A 23,778-nucleotide genomic window follows, 5' to 3' on the forward strand; every position below is an offset into this window, starting at 1 on the left:
GAGACCATATAAAGAAGTGAGAAATGTTTTTAGAACTCTCTCTTTTCTGTATTGCTCTGCTTAGAAATGTAACAGGGAGATCCCTCAACTGTAAAATGTATTTGAATTACATTAAATTATTTTTTTTCTGTAAGTAGTGCTTGTCAGTAACAGAATTGCCTGCTACTTTATTGCTTGGAAAGCAGTTTCCAGCTTAGCATTTATGAAGTAACATTTGTGTTTAAATGTTCTGCTCTAAATGTATGAAATAGTTGACTGATTTCTGATTGTTAAATGAGTATTGGAATACAAAGGAAACGGGTTTAGAATTTGAGATTGACTTGTTCTGATGTTGCAATGGATGGTGTTTTCTAGTCTTTCAAGGGAGGAGCTCTTTAAAGAATTGCCCGCCACAGATGGCAATTAAATTTTATTTTCAGTCATGATACAATTTACCTGAATATAAAAATGTGTTTGACTTTATGGTTCACTACAAAATTATTATAAAAGATGTTAATTAAACAAAATCTAGAAATACAGGGTTCCAAACTGATCTCCAAAACCAACCACTACTCATGATAAACCCCATTCATTTCATGTTGTGCTTTGTAACAAGATTAATGCAGGCATGTAGTTGAAGCATGGGTGAGGAGAATAAAACAAATTGTACCAACTTGGCCTCTTACAGTCTGCAGATTTGCAGTGCTTAAGACCAAAAATCCTGGTGGGATTTGTCATCATTTATCTGGATTTCAGCACACAGAGCTAGTGGGGAGTTCCCATTGCCAGTGGATGGTATAGCAAGAAATGGAGAAATTCCAACTGTAACAGAGCTGAATTGATAAAATTCATAATTAGATGGGGAATAAGTGAGAAATCATAATTAGGGAGTGAGTTTTATCTGAAACCTGTCTCCATGGTGTCACTGCTACAAGACAATTAGGGTACAATCTTGACATTTGCAAGTATGATTTAAAGAGATTATTCAGCATCGGCATACATACCAGGGAGCATTTCAGAGAAATGTGCCAGAGAGAGATTTTACCAGTCAGACAGCTCAGATACTTTGCTTATTCCTTAACAGTAATAGGGGATGGAAAGCAGAGCTGCAGTTTACTGTATAAGCTGTATATATGATCTTCTGAAGGATGTAAACATGGGAGGTAAGACAGATATCCACAATATTCCATACAGAGTCTGTAAACAGTGCTCCTACAGCACTGTGCACACCTGACACTGCAGATCTTACTCTGCTTCATCTGTGAGATAATTGCACCAGCTGGGAAAAAACAGCACATATCTTTATGAGCCTTACAACCTTTGTGCCGAGAGGCTTGTGTTTGGACACAGAAGCATTTTCTTCTTTAAAGGATTTCAGCAGAGAAGGTGAAACTTGAAAGGCTTTACGCTTCGTGCAAGGCTAGCTGGTGTTTTGTTCTTGGAGGCTGTAGGAGTGAAGGAAGGAATTTCCTGCAGGAGTTGTGGAGCAAGGCACCCTGTTTGTCAGTATAAGCGAGGCTGTCTTTTAACTTGCTGCTGCCAAGGGCACCTGTCAAGCTGTATGTCTACATCAGCCTTGCTTTTAGGTGAACCTGTTGCCACAGTAACTGATTAACCATTTTTCATAATTCGTGACAATTTTACCTTGCATTAATTTTAACCTTTGAAGATACTCTATTATTTTTTTATCCCCTGGCTGGATGTTTACAGCATCTTCAAGTAGGGTCCCAAAACAGATGCAGTATTTGGAAGAACTATGGGGTGAGATTAGCCTGTAACAGAATAGGGACTGTCAGCAATACAGGAGATTGCTGGTACTATTTTCCTTGTGGCTTATGTCTTTGGGTAAGCTGCTGTTGTTGTAGCCACAACTGATAGTTGCAAACTCCTCTCTGCTAGAAATAAGGAAAGTGGAAGCAGAGGATGCATGCAGAGAGCCCTCCATTGTCTGTCTGGAATTGCTCTGGTGAGATGCAGATTAGAAGTGAACCAGAGAGACCATGAGACTAGAGGTGGCACTGCAGGAAAGGGAAGATGTAATGGGGTGGGAAAGGAAGGTGGGAGCTGTAGGACAGGAAGAGCTGTGTGCTGGGACTCAGGATATGGATGTCCTAGTGACTCAAGCAAAAGTCTGTGCCACTTACAGATACAAAGCTGGTTTCCAAACCTGTGTCCCTGCTCTGAAATCTTTACCTGAGCTACTAGCACTGGTTTCTCTTCCTGGTTTCAAACTTATGTGCTGTTAGTGGATAGCTAAATGTCACTTGTAAAGCCTATTGTTAGTAATTGTTCTTTTAAATGTCAAAGCATTTCCCTTTATTCGCTGAATTTGATATGTTGACAATTCCACTGTGCTATTCATCATATTTAACCATTGTATTATTTCATTTTGAACCTCTTAGCAGTAAAAAATTGAAAGGTAACTGCTTTAATGGCTTGCATGCCACTTGCATGTCAATGAGCACAGTGTGCTCATTGCACAGCTGAGTCCCACATCCGTATTTGACATTTCAGTATAGCATGGACTGTATGGCAGTGGACTGGTTTCAGTCAGTTCTTGCTTTCACACCGTTTCTATGATCTTCAAGACTTGACTTATGGTGGGTCATAACCAGATTGTTGCCGATTGACTGTTAGGTGCTCAGAGTTGTGTACGTGCTGGGCCATTGCTCCATACTATATCCCAATCTTTGCGGTGTAACACCCTATGTAGAAAGCAAAAATACATCAGAGCGGCTTTAGCTAAGAATAATGGCATTTCTCAAAATCTGGAAAGGATCGTTTCTTTTTGCAATCTCAATGAACAAATTGATCTCAAGTGTGATGTGTGTTTTGTTCAGAGGTGGTAGGCTGTCTGTGGATGATGTGCATAAGGAACTGGATAGCATGAATCTTGGTAGCAAATACGGTAAGTAAGCAGAAAACTTGAGGGAGGAAGAATATGTAATTGAATGCGTAGTTTATGGACTTGCAGTGTTTTTAACGTATGTAAGATAGCTGATAGCTCTGCCACTGATAATCTTGTTTTTACTTCTCTTACCTGCCCAGCTTTCAGACTCGTATTGATGAATGTGTCAAGCAGATGTCTGATATACTCTGCCAAGTGAAAGGGACAGGAAATGTTGCCGCTAATGCCAGAAACACGGTTGCACAAGATGCAGATAACGTCCTGAGGCCGTTGATGGATTTCCTGGATGGAAAGTAAGCAAGTGCTCAGATACACATTACACATACAGTGCATCAGATTAGGAACAGGATGGGGGAAGGAAAAATAGCTCTGTGTTCTTGGGTAGTTCTTGATATGTCCAGCCTGTGAATTCTCATGGCTTTTCTTCCAATATCTGCATTTTTCTCGAGGCATGTATCATCTCTTCATGCACTGACAGAACTCACTCTGTTCCGTTTCTCCCTCTGGCAGCTATAGCAATCGGCAAACACGCTGCTGATCAGGTAGTGGAAAAGGTTGAGGCATACGGTAAACTCTAAATATTCAATTTGTGGTTTTCTCCTATACATATGGTACTGTGGTCAATTAGCAAACATACTGCAAAACATACTTGCACACTTGATACATGCACTGCTCAGTGTCACAGTCATATCAAGAGTGTGTGTTCTAGCCATACCCAGTGTTATTCTGACTAGAAAATGAACTTCTGAACTAGGTGATGTACATAAGATTTCTGCAAGTCAAGCTTGGCGTAGGTGAACTGCAGATCCATTGCTTTAATTAACTGTTGCCATTAACACATGATTCAGCTGTTCAGGGACTTTCTGTTGCTAATTGCACATAATTCTTTTCAGCTAAGCCGTGGCCTACTAAGAGAAATAGTTTTTAATCTCTATAAAAGTTAAAATTCTCATTGATGCACAGCAGTTCTTTATTTTGAAAGATGTGGCCAAAGATTTTCTTAATAAAACAATGCTGTGAGAGATGTGAAGGCTTAAAAGCTTAAAAAATAATTTTCTTCTGTTGTTTTTTATTGATCATCCCATCTTTCTTTTCAGTCACTATGTAGTAAGTGACTCTTTGCAGCAATCATTACATCTAGGAGCCCTCTCATTTGAGCGTTTTCCATGCATGCCTTCAATAATCCTCAGAAGCCATCTTCCTTTGTATCAGTAGGAACCTGGGATGCTATAGGCTTTTCATACAACCATGGAGCAAGTCATTTTGATAATAATCCAAGCCTGGAGTATTTTCTTTCCTCCTCTACAGAAGGAAATTCATTTTTATTGCCTCCTGCATCTTACCCATATCAGTCTTGTCTCTGTTGAATTTTGCTCATTTACTAACTGTAGCAGACATCATCTAAAATAAGATGTTACAGTGTAGGAAAGTTGGCTATCATCTGTGCACTGCTACTGGCTGCAGAATTCCTGTTTTATAGCTCTCCCAGTGTGGTTAGTAAATGCTATTGAAAACACTTGTTGGGATTTGAAGAAGAATCTTATGTTTCTTGGCCTTTTTGGTAGCCTGTGCAATAATAAAGGAAGAATAAATAGGGAGATAAAGTATTTTGCTTTATGTAAAAGGGAATAAATACATGGCACATGATGGGTGGTTATTGTGGTTTAACCCAGCTGGCAGCTAAAGATCACACAGCCATTCACTCACCCTCCCTCTGTGGGATGGGGGAAAGAAACGAGAAAACTGAAGCCTGTGGGTTGAGATAAAGACAGTTTATTAGGACTACTACTACTACTAATAATAATAATAATAATATTAATATGTACAAAACAAGTGATGCACAGTACAATTGTTCACCACCCGCTGACCGATGCCCAGCCTAACCCCGAGCAGTCTGGCGCCCCCACCCCAGCTAGCCACCCCTATATATAGTTTAACATGACACCAGATGGTATGGAAAACCCCTTTGGCCAGTTTTGGTCCACTGTCCTGGGTCTGTCCCCTCCCAGCTCCTGCTGCACCCCCAGCCTGCCCGTTGGCAGGACAGTGAGAAGCTGAGACGTCCTTGGCTTGGTGTAAGCACTGCTCTGCAACAATTAAAACATCAACATGTTATCAGCATTCTTGTCATCCTAAATCCAAAACATAGCATTCTACCAGCTACTAGGAGGAAAATCAACTCTGTCCTAGCTAAAACCAGGACGGTGGTGACTGCAATTGCAACGAGATACAAGTCCAAGAAATGCTTTGAGGTGGTTCTGTAGGTGAAGCATATAGGGACTTCTACAGCTATCAGAGGCTGTGCATTTGCAGGAACTTCTGTATAGCAGTCTGCAAAGTATTCATTTAGGTATTCAACAAAGAATAGTATAATGAACCCCTGAAGATATGAAACCATTATTCTGTATTTGTAATTTTTCCTATATATTGCGTGAGCCCCATACAGTGGGAAGTATCTTAAATGGAACCAGCTGAGTGGTATCTGTTCTTATTTGCAGTATTCCCAACCACCATAACCTAGTGATATCTTCCATAATCCACAGGTCAGTAGAAATAACTGAGATCAGAAATGTCAATAATCCAAAGGTCTTCAACACTAGAACTCCTAGGAGGTAGGGAGACCATACTACATGAAAAAGGAAGATTTCTTTTTACCCTTAAAGCAATCATTATGAGAAGCTGCTTTGGATGGGGCATTGATTCTGCCATACACATCTCCTTTTTCCTTGCGAATAGCATTCTTTGAATTTGCTCAGTTCTTGCTGCTCTCTCCTTACAGCCTGACGCTGTTTGCGACTGTGTGTGAAAAGACAGTGTTGAAACGGGTGCTGAAAGAGCTCTGGAGGGTGGTAATGAATACCATGGAGAAGCTGATTGTGCTGCCTCCTCTTACAGACCATACGGTAAAGCATTTTCTCCTACCTGACTCATAGCAGAAAGTGTTGCCATTCCCTGTGTAACTCAGCTCTTTGGCCTAATGAGTCATCTGTCCAGGTAAATTTGTCTGCATGTAGCCTGCTCTAGGATGGAAAAATATATCCAGTAAAGTAAGACAGCAGCTCTATTTATAGTGGGGTTGCAAGACAGAAAGCACGCTCTTTTTTGAAAAAAAAAGAAAAAAAAAAGAAAGAAAGAAAGAAAATCCATGATCTAAAAGGAGTTGGCATCAGGTATATCAAATCACACTGATTAGGGATTTGCAGTCCCTTGGAGAAAGCTGGTTTTAAGGGCTTATTTGGTAGTTAGTGATGGCTTCTTGGCATTAGATCAATGCCTGTAAATACTTTTGCCTAATTATTGTCATGTGTTGGTCAGGTGTTCTTCTGTATAGATGTGGTTAATTTGGGCTTCCTTTTTAATGACATCTTCCATAAGGTTTTAACATCAATATGGGTTGGCATGCTTTCTGTGTGTCTGGTGTTGGGGAGTTGGAAGCATGTCCAGATAGTTTGCCTTCAAAGGCAGTCTTTTTCATATAATCGTTCAGCTGTGTGGATGTGCTGGATGAATGTGTGTCATGAATGTAGTGACATTTTTAACAATGAAAGATTAACCTCTTTCCTACTTTTGAGAAACCACGGAAACTGATTAAATGTCAGTCATGCATGCCCAGCTGCTCTGGGGGATGACACTCAGTTGTAGGCAGCGTGAAGTTTGGACTACAACCTCATTATCTGGAGATGATCCAGAACTTCTTTTCATCTATGTTGGAGTGAACTTGTGGTCTGTGGCTAATTTATGCTGATTTATTTCATCCCAGTTGTGGGTAGGACAATAGTAGTTTTCACTATTCAGCACTTGCCTACATAATTTGAGTGGACTTCATGGGTTGCAGCATATAGAGAAGTGATGCTAACCTGCAATTTGCACTAGGTATTTCTTGCTTCGAGAGAGGGAAGGCCTTTGCCTCTGACCTTGATGATGACAAACTAAACAGAATCACTGAGACAGTGTGCTGTCATGCCTCCTAAGCACCAAATTAGCATGAGGTTTAAATTTGCTTAAGACTGCTTGCTCTGAGCTCAGATTTTGAGTGATTGTTTCTATTTCCCCTTTTAATTCATAAAGGAGGAAAAAAAAATTGAATTGATTTCCCTTTGTTGAACTGCTGTAAAAAGTAATTTTTGATGGGGTCAGGTGCTAAAATGCATCACGTAAGAGCAGCATTATTACGACCCTTCAGAATTGGAAGCATTTAGATCAAGGGCCTCAGAGAACCAGGAAGGAGCTGCTTGAACATTATTGTGGCTAGTTTTGAGTTTTAAAGGCAGAGTGTGATTCAGTGTTTGTGTCATGAAGAAGGCAAGAACTGTGATCAGGCAATTCTTCCAACCTGTAGGATGTTGCTATAAGCAAAATTTTTTTTTTTATTTTATTTATTTTTTACAAATGGTTTCATGTTGCAAGCACTTTAGCTACAAATTGAGAAGCTCTTTTTATGTAATGATGTGCACCTTCAGTTTTCTGAGATAATATAAAATGTTCATGGCTGGATTTTTAGCTGTATAATAAATTATATCACAGTGAGGAGGCTTTCCTCCCTGTCATCAGCAAGAGAAAGCCAGGTGCTACCTCTGAGTGTTCAATGGACCACAGTGGGATGGCATCCCTCCTAAAAATTCTCTGCGGCCTTTAAGATGCAGGGGATATTGATGGTAGAAAAGAGTCCCTTTTCTGGAATGTGTAATTTCTCTCCTTTGTGTAAACTTGCTGGAGATGTAGAAGTGTTTCTGATGGTGTTCATGGAATGCAGACTCTGGTAGAATCATAGAATGATACAATCAGTAGGGTTGGAAAAGTTCATTACCCAAGGAAGAAAAACCTGAACTTTCCCCTTCTGCTCTCTGCTGCTTCTGGAAGATTTTGTGTAGGGTAGGACTGAGATGAGACAGCAGTCAGGTACTGCCAGTGAACGATGCATTGGGGTTTGGGCAGTTTTATGGCCTGATACCAATGACGTGAGATGCTGGTGCCTTAATAACTTTCAGATGACTGGCTGCTACCTGTCTGAGTATTGACTGGCTGTGTGTTGTGAGATTAGTAGCAACATGATCTCCAGTAATTCACAGAGCAGTTCATGCTTCGCTTGTTTTAAGTAAAGATCAACATTTAATTGAACACACTTTGCCTTGGATGAGTGGATATGCAAACATAGCTCTCTGAGAATCCTTATTTTGGGGTTCAGTGCACAGCACTTGGGGATATTAATGAGTTAGATATATATATTTATTTCTCCCTCCCTAGTTAACATGGGACTATAGTATTTCATCAGTGGCTGCCCAGGTCAGTGAAGAGTTGATTAATTCTCGTACAACTGATTCCTCCACAGCCTCTCCTTTATTTACTTCACACAGTACACTGCAGCCATTCATGTGAGGCTCCATTTGTGCTTGCTCCTGCTGTGCTTTTTTCTCCTCATCAGACTTTTCTTCACTAAATGAGAACATGGCCCAGAATAAGAACAAATTTGGTTTAAGCTGCAGACAGATTTTACACGTGACTTCCAAACGGGCTGTTCATTAGGCTTTTCTCCGAGCAACGCTAATCCAGAGCAATACTCCAGTGGAGAGTATGTCTGTGAGAGGTTTTCTGAAACCTTTCTTAACTTGTGTTAGTTTAAATCTCTCCCTTTTGCTAGCTGGGGGCTAAAAAAAGAAAAAAATTACAAGACTGCCTCTGTGATGAGGCGAGAGTTTTCTTAGTCTTCACTGAAACAATGGTTTGTGAACTGTATACATGCTCAGATCTCTGTACCTAGAGGAAATTATTGTCCCTTTTTCATTCCCACTTTTAAGCTTATGTTTTCAGTGTTTAATATACCATGACACATTCAAAAAGTCTAATTTTTAATGGATAGTAGCAAATTATGACTTTTTTTGAATTATCTTAAATGCTGTTAATAAGGGATCAGATTCCATTGTTGTTGAATGTATGAATTCAAAAGATTTGAGAAAGGAATGTACAATACCACATAAAACTTCCTTGCACTTTTATGTCTCAGAAAATAAGTCTGAGTAATAATACATTTTCCAAAATAGGGCTGGAATTCAAAAGATTTGCAGTAGGCTTTTGTTTCTTAACTTTGTCAACTAAACAGTAGAACAGTTAAACTGTAAGAGTTCAAGTCTCCTGGAATATAAATCAGTACATTTCTGGCTTCTAGCAATTATACTTGAGTCAGCTGATGGTCCTTCTCCAAATGCTTTTGCTGGGGAAAAACAAATTCATACCTTTAACACTGAATTTAATATCTCCATGTTGCAGACTACCGATGTTTTTCATGTTTCCAAAAAGTTTAGGAAGATATAATTATTGTCATGGAAAGAACCAGGCAAACCAGCACTGTCCAAAGTCTGTCCCCTTTTCAGCTGTGTTTGCCACAGACCTGGGTAGAAACAGTTTATAGTAAGGTCTTAATTTTCCTTCATCTTCAATCATTAAAATTTTAATTCTATTGTGGGCAGTTTTTCTCAAAATGGCACAATATGTGAGTGTAGTTGTTTTAATTCCCTAGAGCTGCCCTGGAATAAATGCTGTCTGTAAAGCTTTGTAATGTTTTCCATGAATAAATAACTTTTTGAGAATCTTGTTTACAAGAATGCTGCTTGGCAAAGAAAGGAGCTGTCCAGATTTTCATTAGGCGTTACCAACATCGATGACAAACTCCATATAACAGTAAAATAACTTCTCCTTGCAGACACAGTGACAGAGATTGGCACTGATTGATGAGGATTAGAAAAATGGTCAAGAAGAACTGAAGAGCAGTTATCAGCTTTGTTCCTTGAAGTGTATCACATCACTGGGTATTGCTCAGTGTTACTGACCTGCCCTCCTTTGAAGCCTGTGGCAGGGAGGCTATGTGCCTAGGCTAGTTAATGTTCAAATGTGTGTATGTATATATAGGGGGGGGGAAAAAAAAGTCCAATGAAGGCTGAAGATCCTGAATCAAGAAATATTAATGTTAGTGTGTTTTGAGGATGTTCACTTGATTTTTTCAAAGTCTAGTTAAAAAAAAAAAAAGTGTATTTTTTTTCTGCTTGGTCACCAGGCTTAAGAACCATGTTTTAAGACTTGTAAGTCAAGCAAGCTGTATGATCAATCGCACAGAACAGCAGGTGCATCTGACAGGATTCACTGTTGGGTACCAAAACATTGGATGAATCCATGCCCCTTGGATTATTTGGTGTGGCTCACAGTGAAATCTCTCTTCATTGCTCCTGGAATGCAATAATTGCCCTATTTGCTTGCTGTAAATACATAAGATTTTAAACTCTTTCAGTTTTTAGAGAGCTGTAATATTTTATACTGTCCACTAGGTACTGGCAGCAAGTGAAACTCCCAGTCTCATTTTATAAGCTTTTCTTTTTGAATGCATTATCTATGCCTGCATTTTTTTTTTCCTTAAGAGTTGTGAATTTAATCAGTTTTCAAGAGCTTTTGTTTATCTATGAAGTCAGTAATGTTCATTCTGTATTGATTTCTATTCAGACACAAAAGGTTGAGGAACAATGAGGGTTAGGTAATGGTTATGGATAGAGCAAATCAAGATGTTATCTGATTTCAGGTCACAGAGTTTTTCAGTTCAAGCAATTTCAGAAGCTAAAGAAAAAGTATCTCATCTAGAAATTCACTTCTGGATTGCTGTTGTAATGGGGAAAGGATGTCCAGCGTCCCTAGAGCAGCTCAGTCTTCCCACTATTACTGTAACAAGCTGTAAACTGCCTCTGCTTTTCTTCTGTACAATGATAGCTGCAACTTCTAGTGACAGGTATAAAGATGCTTTTCTACTCAGGGAAGCGCATCAGTGGGGCTGATCTTAACTTTTAATCCAACGAAAAAATATAAAAATGTTCTTAACAAAGATTTCTGCAGTAGAACCTAGTTCACGGGGTCATCTCTGCAAATACATTGTTCCTTCTCCACAGAGTGCTCAGTTAAAAGGCAACAGATGAGTAAATACTGAAGAATGTAGCAAAGAAAACAAGCTAAGTGCCACAGTCAGGGGCAAAGGACAATATAATAATTCTGGTCTCGTGTCTTACCATGTTAACATTTCAGGGATTTGGGGATGAGCAATGTTGATAGGCGGTTGTGGTTAAGTAGGAGGATGAAAGGCTATTGAGATAAGAAGGGATAGTAGAGGGAAAGCGAAGGAGGACTGTAGAAAGAACTGCATTTATTGGAGACCTTCGGGGAAATGTGGTCCTTATGGAGCCAACAAGCAGTCCCCAAAGATGACGATCTGTATCTTCTCCCAAGTGTTTTCCTGAGCAGAAAGACCCTGCTGGGTGGAAAGTGCCACCCACAAGCGTGTCTGATTGTCCCTGAAATCTTATTTCAGGCATTCAGCTGAGACATGCCTTTTTTAAGTGGTACCTGTGGTGGCATTTACACCTACTTCTACTGCTAGCCCCTAATGACTGATTGCAAGTGAGGAGAGCCAAAGATCATATCTGAGAGAACATCTCCCCTGACATACCTAAAGCTTTCCTGAGACAATAATGGAAGTGACATTTAAGTAGGAAAGAGCCCATAGCTTTTTGTGTAGAGGACTGAAGCAGAGAGCAAAGTTTCACAATATGATGGATGAACAATTCGTAGCCAGAATTACAGTAGGCTGGGGTTTTATTCCGAGTGGAGTAATAGACAGTTGTGACTTTTTGAATAAAAAGTCAAGTGTAGATCAATGAAAGAGAGCAAAGTGGAAGAAAATAAATTCCAGTGCGCCCCATAAAATGTCTCTGGGAGGAGAGGCAAGAGAAATTTTGGTTGTTTTTTAGTTCTCACTTAATTTTGGGCTTAAGTCCCCAGGCAAAAGGAGTATTACACAGGAGAGAAATACTGTGGTGTGAAAAAGGAAAAATATTTTTGTTGTAACCATTACAGGGAAAGTATTTGTAAGAATATATAATAAGAATCCTTTATTCTAGTGTGTAAGTGGCTTGAAGAAAAAAATCCTGTCATACAGATTTATTGTCCCCTTTTGTTTCTTCATTGGTCACACAGCATCGATAAGCCACAGTGGAGGAAGAAGAGCTGTGGCCAAGCTTTTGATGTGCAGAAGTGATGCTGTAATATATACTGGATTTCATTCACCATTGTCTCACCTGAAGACTGCTCAGATCCAATTGTTTCTGACCTGAGCTGTGCTTACTCCTACCCTATTGATTGTTCTCTACTTCCACAGAGAGATTGTCATCAGTTGTGTGTTCTTTTGCTTTGGACAGTCTTACCCAGTATTTATTTATTCATGTGTATTTGGACTTGACTTGAAATCTAGAGGAGTACCTGGAGATGAAGGTCAGTATGCTGCCTTCACCCCCAGCCTGTGCAAGCTCTTTGAGGGTGCATCCCCTCTGGGTAGGTGGCCACTGCAAGCAAGAGGAAGAAGGCTAGCAGGATACTGTGCTTTTAAACAGCTCTGGATTTGGTATATACAGAAATGCCACGTTTTACACTAGGTAATAATTTGGCAAGGAGACAAGTTGTTGTGACTGGCCTTGCAGTGGTTATGTAAAGTTCTGTCTGTGAACTGACTTGACTTGCTGAAAGGAAAAATATGCAAAGGTTGTATATAATGTTTTTTTCCCTCCTTTCTTCTCTAACTTTTTACAATCATAGGGCACACAGTTGATTTTCAGTGCTGCTAAGGAACTGGGACACTTGTCAAAGTTGAAGGTATTGTTATGCATGGCTTGTGTTTGTGCCCTTGTGTTTAACCGTAGAAGTGTAGTAGTGCATAGCATGGCTTTTGCTTCCCGTGGTCTGTGGCTGAATGCAATTATAATGAATTGCTTTTAAATGCATTAAATGTGCTTTTAAATGCATTCTGCTAACATTAGTATTGTGTTGAAATGAAGTGCTAAATTTTATTGTGGGTTTAATCATCAAAGCAGTTTATTTCTTCCATAGATACAGTGATCTGCTTGGTATATCTATTAAAAATGAAAAAAAGTAGAGATATTGATATCTGGCCAGTTCCTCTGTATCCCCTTTTATAAAAGGGAGTCCCTTATGTGATCCTGATAACAAGATATTGGTCGGAAAGATGCCTGTGCTAGCTATTGATGAATTATAAGAACTGTTACAAAAATAACTGCTGCTTATGGTACAGAGCCTGTGTCTGTAAATTCCTTCTGCGTGGGCTCTCTTTACAGGCAAGCTGGCATTTAGCATGAAGGCTATGTTGATGTGTTTTGACACTGCGTGACGTGACAGTGCATGACACGAGCATTACTAAGTGCACGCCACCTCATCATAAGTCAATCAAGCATTAATTCACTGGTCACGACAGGAGTGGTATGAAAATAGTGATGCTTTACAACATCCAAATTGCTGGTTTGCATTCAAACTGTGGTTTGACTTGTGCTACAAAGGAGGTGTTGTGCAAGAAGAGGCCTAAATCTGAAGCGTCACAGTGCACAAATTGTGCAGCAAGGAAGATGGCGACAAATGTGAACTCTGTCTTGGGGGATGATCAGGGAAAGTTTCTCATGGCCAAGGGCATTATTCTAAGTGATTAGTGCAATTTCAGAAGACATTCATCCCTTCCCATGATATTTTCTGTCTTGTGTACTTATTGCAGTTATCCTTACATAGCTATCTATTTCCCTTGCCCAGCAGACATGTTTTACATGCACAGTTATGATTCAGGGCAGTACACAATTCATTTAAGGTAGTGCTTATTAGAAGTCCTTGTAGGGATCTGGACATGTCTTGTTAGATGCACGTGCTTTTTTCCAGCTACATTTTGAGGCTGCAACACAACAGTTAACCATGGCATAACGTAAACTGTTCAAGTGTGGCTCCCAAGGGGAATATCTGTCACTAGTGCTGGTGATGGCCCTGTGCACTCCCACAGCCAGGCTGTCCTCCCTGGTGACATGGTGACTCTAGAGGATTGCACCGCTTCCTCTGTTTCCTGTGCTTACAATGCTTCATGTCACTTCCATGGTAGAAAAAGGGGAGAGAGGGTCTTTGTAACCAGACTGGAAGAGTGGGAGCTGGACCACAGACTCCAACTACAACTCCATCTTTCTGTGAGTGTCCCCTTCCCTTTGAAAAACAGCAAAGGGCACCTGGCATTTGAAGGAGAAGCCATCCCTGCCCTCGTTGTGCACATCTGTATTCAGAGGATGAGCTCTGAATTTTCCCTGTTACTCCTCCCAGGTCATGAGGTCAAGTTTATGCAGACAACTGAGAGTTCCTGTGAATTTCTTGTGTTCTCGGACTTAGTCAGTGACATTCACTCTTATCTTTTACTTCCTCCCTATTCTTTCTTTACTGGAATTTCTTAAAATATACAAAGTGCCTTTTGCCAGGAATGAGTTGGAAGCTTTGCCTTTTTCCATTTGCACTGGTCAGATCAAGGCCAACCCCAGCAGCAGCTTGTCTTCAGTTCAGTTACTGTAAAGCTTAACCTTGCTATCTCTGGACTGCATTTTTAGAAATGCATGTACGCATGGAAATCAGGCAAGCCTTGGTGTATTTTCAAACTTTATTTGCATATCCACATATAGGACGAAAGCAGCACAGGTGCACAAGATTTTATATGTGGCAACAAAGCTCTATGCAAGTGTGAAAGCACTCTACTACCTGAATTCTGGGGACCGTTAGCTCAAACAGATGGTGTGAACTGACACTGTCCAAAAATTTCCAGAAGAGTAAGGGTGTTACAAGAGTGTAAATTGTTTGGGTTTGTGTAAGCATCAAGGGTGGGTTTTTTTGGTCCTTTTGTTTTTACAGGCATGTACAAGCTAATGGGGAAAGCATGAATAAATAGCTCTTCAGAGCCCCTCTCCTGTGCATTTCACTAAAAGCCTGGGAAAATTACAACATGGATTTGAAGCCTTTATTTGTCTGAAATAGAATGGTAGGAAAAGAGCGCTAGTGAATCAGGTAACTCAGCTGAAAACTGAACCTGACAGACCTGATGAGCACAGGCTCTTGTCCTGATGACAAATCAATTTCCCAGTGCATTTTAAAACGCTTGGAAAACCAACCATAAAACTAGCACCTTGGTGCCAGATATCTGCCTCCCATTTATTATCAAGCTCCTTCTGCTTGGTTTGCTTTAGTGCAAACAGTCTGCTCCTGCTGCCTGCCCTGCAGAGCCAGAAGCTGGAGCAGGGAGCAGCAGCCTCTTCTCCTTTGCACTGCCCCGAGGGTAACCAGCCGAGCTCCAACTGTGCAGGTTTTTCTGAGAGTACCTGTGTAGAATACAAAGATGAATGTGAGAGACCAGGAAAAGATTTTGATGACTTCCACTTGCAGTTACGTAATGAATTGATGTAAATATTTGTGGCTCGCAATCTGGAAAGTGCAAGGTAGCACACTGTACAGTCCTTTATAGGAACAGTGTGGGATGAGCAGAGGGCACGTACACAGGGGAATGACAGTCGTGGGCTCTTCTATGTGTAGGTGCAAGTATTACCAGCCCAATCTCGGGGGTATTTTTACACAATGTGTTGGAAGTAAATGACACCGGGAAACTCTTAGGAAAGCAATGGTATCTTGCTGTGCAGCAACACCACGGACACAGTCTGTGTGACCACTCAGAGCAGGAGTGAGCGAGCTATTTAGATGTTTAAGAGAAATATGCTGACCACCTGGTTTCTCTTGCAGAATGGGTAATCTGGCATGCAGACCAAGAAATTTATTTCAACAGACATGAAAGCCCCTCTGCCTTGGGGGCACAGCTACCCTGACAAAATAAGCCTCTCCCATGAAGTGGCCTTGGGCGCTGGCTGATTGTGCGCTTAATCTGACTGTCAGACAGAGAAAGAATGTTTTACCCTCTGTGTACCGAAGTGTGAAGCCACATCATCTTCAATTGAATTACTCCCAGTTCATGAAGAAGAAGGAGGAGAGCTCTTGCTCCCTGAAGGACAGCTTGTTGCAACAGAAGATGCTTTGCATCTTACCAAATGTGCAGCTGCTGCATGTAGCTTCCCAGGCCAGGACCAGTCTGAATAGGAGAAAGAGGCATGTTGAGGCATCTCTGCTTCTCAGGAAAGCAAACTGGTCTGAAGTACTGCTGACTCGAGCAGCATCTTCTGTGTAGTTTAATGCAGCCCCATGCAAAGGTGCTGGCTTGATGTCTGAAAAGCATTGCATGTGCCTAGTGCTGCTCCTAGACTGCAGTAAGCCCCGTCTCCATCAGGCTACAGGGGACAGAGCATGGTGGAAATGAATGGGAACACCTCCATGCGATGTGAGACATCACTAGGCTGCAAGATGGCCAGCAGGCTTATCAGTGTGAAACACACACAATGCCTCACACTGGGCTTGCTGTGCTCAGAGACTATTCAGTGGACATATCTCTTGGGAAGTATCTCGTATCAAAGCAGGGATAAGAAGCCTTTGCCTGATTTGCCTGCGTATTTTTCAAGAATGCCTCAATATCCAGGCTGCAGCCAGCTGATCTGATCCTCCAGCAGACCAACTAGTTAGAATCTGGGTTTGTCCAAAGCTTTCACTTCCTAAAATGTTCAGGGGTTCTCTAGGCTAAGCATCAGAGAAGAGCTTAGTGAAATACCAAAGTATGATAGCCAGGTAGGAACCTAACAGGGATATACGCCTACCGCAGGGAAGGCAATTTCTTCCCAAAGAGACAACTTTTTCTTTTAGCAAAGTAATTTTCTAAACCATATTGCTTGTTTGTTTTGCTCCCTTTACACTAGTGATATGATAAAGTAGTGACCTTTGTAGATGAAAGAAATAAAATCCACAAAAAGCATCTAACAACTTTGCCTAATATCTGATTCTCAGAATTACTTGCTTTGGGGGGTGTTTTGAGAGTTTTATTGTGGATGCTGTAAAATGGCAGGAGTAGCAAGTAGATTGCTGTTTGTATTTTCTTAGAGACAAACTGATTTTGAAATCATCTTTATACATTCTTTTCATTATTTTTCTCTGCCTACAAGTGTGTTTGTTTTCAAGTTAAGCCATAATGAACGATTCTGAGATTCCATTAAGTAGCCACAGCATGAATCCAAAGAAAGGCGATACTGGGAACTCCTTTTCCTTTAGTGTCTGATGGAATACTAATACCAATTATAACGATTGTTTGCAGGATCATATGGTGAGAGAAGAAACTAGGAGTCTCACTCCAAAGCAGTGTGCAGTTTTGGATCTAGCACTGGATACTATCAAAGTAAGTGATCCCACTTCTTTCTCTGTCATTCCCTTGCTCCACATACCCAGTGCTATTTGGGAGGATAGTGCCTGTCCCAGTTTAGGAGATGGCAGGAGTCTGCTGCTGTTACTACAGCTAGTAAGACACTAGGTGTAACAACAGGTAGGTAGTCAGCATACTTAAGTTTAAGAGTTTTGGAATAGGAAAGCCATTAGCAGTTGGTATCAGCTGGTCTGCCTAGAGCTGGGCTTCAAGTACAGAAACTGTGTTGTGAATTTTGCCCTTCCCAGTCTGTGCATACAGTAGACTGTAAATATTGGTTGCTCATTGTGATTCTTCCTCAGTATTTTTCCTGTTTCTTTTTTACTTTTAGCAATATTTCCATGCTGGTGGGAATGGTCTGAAGAAAACTTTCTTGGAGAAGAGTCCGGACCTGCAATCACTGCGCTATGCTCTCTCTCTCTACACTCAGACCACAGACACTCTCATCAAAACCTTTGTCCAGACTCAGACAGCTCAGGGTGAGACTTCTGTGTTGTTGACAAAGTTGAATGGAGCTATCTGCTCTGTTTGCCTGTGCTCTGTCTTGTGCTGCCAGTTTGTAGAATGCTTTTGGCAGTAAGATTTCTGGAAATGTGACAGCTCAGAGCTTTTGAAACTAGTAAAGAGGGAAAATGGGTTATTTCCTCCTCAACATCTACATTTTGAGAGAACAGAAATACGTGAAACAAGTCCTGAGGGGGTTTGTGGTCTTTTTTTTTTTTTCTGCAGTTCTCATGTAACAGTCACGTTTCATGAATTAATGTGGGTGGGTGGCTTAGACAAAGTGAGATGTGAAGTTACTGTACTGAGACTTAGGCGGTGGTGTGAGAGACCATTTCAGCAAGACATCACTGCAGAAACTATTTGGTGCCTATGTCACAAGCCAGTTGTCAGTAGCACATGTGGTTTTGACTAATGCTGATTGACAGCAATGTGATGAGTCAGTGCTACATGCTGCCTGTATAGGGAAGAGTTTCTTACAGGAGTAAGGACAGCACTGGCTTTTTGTTTGCAGTCAGTACAGGATGTATACTAGCTGGATGATTGCAAGGCACCACAACATTTTAATATGCTGCTGGGATGGGTCACTGGAGTCCTTTGTTTTTCTCTGAGAAGTCACAATAATGGTGCTATTTCATTGACTGAGAAGTGGTAAATAGTTAATTGCCTCCATCTTCCATTGCTTTCATAGAAATGTCTCCAGACCATTGTATAGAATAGTTTAACCTATAGTCAGGGTCCTCCACTGGCTGCCTGTGAATCTCAGGGAAAAGGGGACAGATACCTAATATAAGTTAGGTCAAAACTGAAAATGATCTAAGTTTTCAGGCTGTTTAGATAGAAGCATTGGGCTATTACATCTCAGCAACAAAAATAAAACTCCATGGAGGGAGTCTTTCTGCAATCTTTTAGTTTGGGGGATAGTGTTTCCTTCAATCCTCCCAAGCCTATGTGAGCTGATGACCCCGCAGATCATATGAACTCTGCCAGGGTATTGATGCACTAAGCCCTGAAATCAAGGGGAAAGCACTCCCTAGCCAACACACACTTCCCTGGTGTAAGAGTGAGACTGCTTGGTATTGCTATTCCTCAACCAGTGGAGAAGGCACTGTGAATTCTTAGATACAACAAGGCTTGTTTTAAAGTGAAAAGTTGTTGAGTGTATTTTTTAGGAACTGAGTCATCCTTGCCTTCATCAGCATAAATATATACTTGCTTAGGTTGAAGCATACTGCATTAAACTGCAGAAGTTAACTTACAAGTCAGTATTGCATTTGAGAGAAATGTCCTGTAACTGCGTCCCAGCAGAGCAATGATGACATCCAGTGGCCAGACAGGTCAAAGACTAGTACAACAACAAGGGACTCCAGGGTCTTCCTGTTGCTTATTAGAGTTAGACAAAATACTTCTTAACTGGGAGCTTGTGTACACCATGCATTTTCAATCTTTGCTATTCTATGGCAAATACTTCCCCTGATATGCTCAGACCACGAATTGAAGCTAGTTTTTTAACTAGGTTGTATTACATTGACATGATGAGCTGGGATGTAAGGATATGTGCAGCACTGCTGTTCTATGCTCCATTCTAGAGTTATGGGTGTTTAAAGTCAGAGGAAGAAGATGCTCTGTTGAAGTTGGAAAGTGGCAAATTTGAAGCTAGTATGACGAAGCAGTTTCATGTAGTACATGAAATTGACGGTAAAACTGCAGTAAGGGCAAGCGTTTAGCAGCTATACAAAGAGAAATGAGTGTAATCTGAGAGCAGTAGGAGTGTACAGAGCTGCTACAGAAGAGTGTGTATTTGTTTGTTTGTTTTTTTTTAAAGAATCTTAGAAAGAATAAGCTCTATCTTTGGTATATAAGATGCATGCATTACAAAGCTACCAGTTATGTCACACAGCTGACCAATGACATCTGTGCCTTGTCTGATCTATTTTGAGGGACAGGTACTGGGCATGGTGAGCCAGCGAGCTGGTCCAAATCAGCATCATCTACATTACTAGGCTTGAGAGTTTGGGGCCCTGTTTGGGGAACAAAGGACTGGAGCTACACCACCTAGTATCTGTAATGTCAGCAATGGGGTATCTGAGAAATGCATGACTTGCTCCTGAGATTGGGGCTAGAAAAGGATGTTACTTGCATAAACTTCTGAGTTGATAGAATAGTTTAAGAGATCTACAGATCTGCATATGCATTGGAGGGACAGAATAGACAGCACGAGTATTTTCAGCTGACATTTGCTTTATAGAGCTCTTTCTGACTGATGTTTTCCCTTTGCCTAAGTCAAGCTTCCTGCAAGCCTACGGGAGGAAATAGCTGCATGCAAAGCTGTTTAAATGCTGAATGTTTGCCTCTCCTACTCCATCGCTCAATAGTTGCACCTTCCAGTTTGTGAGTTATCTATCTTACTGAGCAGGCATCTGTGGCACAATGCTGTTAAACATTTGTTCCGCAAAGTTGGATCAGAGCTTGCCGTGGAGTTATGCCAGCACAGATTCTGTTATTGTTTTATCCCAGACAATCCCTTACTTGCAGACTTGGGGCTGGTACAGCAGATCTAAGAGGATATTTTGTCTGTTAAGAGCTAGAATATTTGTCTTGCATTTGTTTAAGTGACGCCACTAATTGCATTGTAATTCACACTCTTCTCTCTCTGTCCTGCTTGCTTCTTGCCTTTTGAATTCATGTCTTAGTGCATGATGGGAAAGGTATTAGGTTTACCGCTAATGAGGACGTTCTTCCTGATAAGGGTATGTTCGAGACTAATGTTGTTACCATAACAACATTAGCCAACTGCCTTGCTTTTGAAGTCATCTTGCCCGTGCTCAGAAACCTTTTCCAGAGACCCATTCCCTGTAGCTCCCTGTAGAAGTGAACTTTCACAGAATGCTTGCATCCCACAGACAGAGCCATGGGTTGCACGGTGTGGGAGTCTGTACCCTGCCTGAGAGCCTGTCCTGAAGCTTGAGATTTATTTATGGGATGTGAAAGCTGTCTTGAAAATGGATTGTATTTTGAGAGATGCTATGGACTTGTTTCCCTACCCTTTATTGCTGTGAATTGCTATTTCAAGTCTTAGACTTGCATGCTTATAGTCTGCAGAGCTGGGCTACTGTAATACGTGGTAATGTACGATATGCATTCAAACCTGGGGCCGAGCTTGAACCATCTGTCTTGAAAGGTAGCCAAAAGTCTGGGTGTTTAGGAGAACCCTAAATTAAGTCTTGTTGTGTTTCATCTCTCAATTTATTTTCTGCTGTCTGAAGTCTTTTTGTTGTCTTAGGTGAAATATATTTGTAAGACATTGCACGAGCTCAGTTCTGCAGTTTCACCTTCCAGTATCACAACACCAATGAAGCTTTCATGTCTAGATTTAAATCTGCTTGCCACTAAATGTGCAAGCATGTGTATGAATACAGTTGTACGTGATCAGAATATTTTCACTGGCTGTTTACAGATATTTATTAAGTAGCTTTGTTGTCTCTGTAAACATACCAGTTAATAGAACAAACTCTTGGTGTAAAAAAATGAGAGTGAAAGTAAAAGAAAAAAAAAAAAAAACAGTCTAAATTTTGTCTCCCTCAAGGATAATGGGGTAGTTCTGCTGAGACTCCTCTGAAGCATCAGTCTCATTCATAACCCATTCATTCCACTAAAGATCAGTAAAATGAAAATCTCTGTGTTTGGCAGCTGATGTTTATTAGATTGCTCAACCTGATAAAGTTGTTATGCATATATATATATATACATATATATATATATTTATATATATATATACACACATACACTGCTGGTAACCTTGTCTGTTCCCACAGAAAATGCTGACAGCAGGAGTGATAGGCCTGCACCATCAGATGGGTCAGGTCAATAATTAAGCCTACCGATTTTAAAGCTCTATACTTAGATACAGAAAAGAGGGAACACATCACTACTGAGTGAAGATAAAACAGTACATTCAAGATGATGTACAAATGTTGCAGCCTACAGGCTGTCTGTTGTGCTCAGGTCAGGAACCCTAAGATGATGAATTGAGATTGTTATGTTTGCACAGATACTTTTACTCCTATATTAATGTGACTTTCACTGCCTACAGTTCTTCTGTGCCAAGTAATTCTCTTCAGAGAATTGCACAGATTAGCTCTCAACCTCCTGTTTTCTTAAATGAATGTTTTTGCTGCCTGCAGACTGTTCTTGTAAAAGTTGACATGTTAGATCTATCTAATCAAAATGTTTGTTTAATGATATCTTTCAAGCTCCTTATCTTGAATTTCAATCAAACACACCCATTCTTTCACTTCATAATGCATCTCAGCCTCAAAATTAACAAAATAACGCTGCTCTTCTTAGGTATCCAATTACCCTGTAGGTATCCCAATTACAACTGCATTGCTAATTGTCAACCTTAGATCTGACAGTTATCAAAGAGAAAGTAAAATCAATCTCACTATCTTATCAAAGAACTTAATTTTCATTTTGCAAAGCAGTCTTCTGTAATTTACATGACATCTTGATTTTCCTAACCAGATAAATGTCATTTCCCCATATTGCATGATAATTACGGTTAAAAGTGAAAATGTTGAAAACATCATCATACAGGAATTGTAAGGTTCATGTGATGTTCTCCTGCTGTTATTACGTTACATTTTCCTCTTCGAAAACTACATTTCGTTTTCTCCCTGCCTATCTGATGAAGAGAAATGAGTATGCAAGTTGGGTGCTTCTTTCTAACAACAGTTAAGGGATTCTCATTATCTTCTGAAAGGAAGCAGGTGGGGGCAGTCAGGATGACAGCTTTGATCTGATGTACAGCATGGAGACATTATTGGAGGGTGAGACTGCACTATGGCTCAGTGCAAATCACTAATATCTCTGTCTCGTTATTTTTTTCCCTAAACTACTTCTATGTTTTTTTGTTGTGGTTTATATTTTTTAATTTGTGTCCTTACTTCCATGAGCTGGTGGGAATGCTGATGCACACCACTGGAATGCCTGCATGCATTTATAATTGCTTGGAAGGAACCTCTGGAAAAAAACATTTTTCTCTGGGGGTCCATTGTCAAGTTTTAGGTAGCTTAAATTCTTTTTAAATTCTTACTGGTATTCTCAATAGGATGTCATTCTTACAGTGAAGTGCAAAAAAAAAAGTTAGTGTTTATGCTTGTTGGGCATGCAAGCCTGTTGTTAATTGCATTGATGTTATATTATCAGGGCTGACTGAAAAGCCAGCTATGGAAGGTGTCCTGTGAAAATGCTATTGTCTGCTGAGGCCACTTGGCAAAGATGGATGCCAATAAGCAATAATCTGTGCATGCATGGGGGGTGTCAATTTTCTTCAACAGGCTCTGGTGTAGATGATCCTGTGGGAGAAGTGTCCATACAGATCGACCTGTATACCCATCCAGGAACTGGTGAACACAAGGTCACAGTGAAAGGTAGGACAAAGCATGTGTTGTGCTTGGGCTCTGTTATTGGATCAAGGCAAATTTCCAGTTGGAAGGCATTATATTTCTGTGTGAGTTTGCAGGGTGTAAATCCAAAATTGTTTTTTGGTTTCACATAAGAAACATGTAGAGGAAGAGTAAATGAGCTTGTCCAGGCCAGTGAATGACATGGCAACGTACAGTTCCGTTGTTTATTGGCAACGATACATGAAGTAAACAAAAATCAGATGATGGCTCTCACCAGACCCCACAGTTTAGCTTGTGCTGCAGAGAACACAGCAGCATGACAGAGTGATGTTGCAAAATTGCTCAGTGTGAAACAAGAAATCACAGAGCCAGGAAGAGTTCAGTGTCTCCTCTCCTCCACCCTGAAGGCCAAATTGATCCCCAAACTGCTGCTCTGAAAATAACCAAAGCAATGATTCATCTCAGGCTTCCTCTTCCTCCTTCATCTCCTTTGCTTGAATACAGCATATTTAACTACTTTAATTTCCTCTAAAGATATATATAAACAGCTCTTCAGGCCTCCTTCTCCTGGATAAATCTATACTGCAATGAAAAAGCTGACTTTTACAGCTATTTTCTATGTTTCAGTGTTTTCCTGCAATGACCTGAGAGAGAATGAGAAATAAAGAGCTAATAATTGTGGTTTCTGAAACCACCCACAGCTCATATGCTTTGGTTGTCTTACCTGCAGTCTCATTTTTCTTTTCAACAGACTTCAAAATCAGCCCCCAAAATGCCCTGTTTTTTCTCACTCCACAGTCGAT

At 40.6% G+C, this 23,778-nt stretch overlaps 1 protein-coding gene across 6 annotated transcripts in view; it reads left to right on the forward strand.

The window, feature by feature from the left end:
- Window positions 1-23,778, forward strand: part of UNC13B (unc-13 homolog B) — a 211,783-nt gene that overhangs the window by 183,755 nt on the left and 4,250 nt on the right. For 4 of the 6 annotated variants that reach the window (XM_068666536.1, XM_068666537.1, XM_068666532.1 and 1 more), the window contains 7 exons: window positions 3,028-3,180; window positions 5,667-5,790; window positions 12,509-12,565; window positions 16,962-17,042; window positions 17,398-17,545; window positions 20,261-20,317; window positions 22,907-22,999. In XM_068666536.1, the coding sequence (XP_068522637.1) occupies window positions 3,028-3,180; window positions 5,667-5,790; window positions 12,509-12,565; window positions 16,962-17,042; window positions 17,398-17,545; window positions 20,261-20,317; window positions 22,907-22,999 (713 nt within the window). The remainder of the gene's footprint in view (window positions 1-3,027; window positions 3,181-5,666; window positions 5,791-12,508; window positions 12,566-16,961; window positions 17,043-17,397; window positions 17,546-20,260; window positions 20,318-22,906; window positions 23,000-23,778) is intronic. The other 2 variants (XM_068666538.1, XM_068666534.1) reach the window with 1 other exon arrangement.

Source organism: Anas acuta, chromosome Z (assembly GCF_963932015.1).
Source record: "Anas acuta chromosome Z, bAnaAcu1.1, whole genome shotgun sequence".
Classification (NCBI taxonomy): domain Eukaryota; kingdom Metazoa; phylum Chordata; class Aves; order Anseriformes; family Anatidae; genus Anas; species Anas acuta.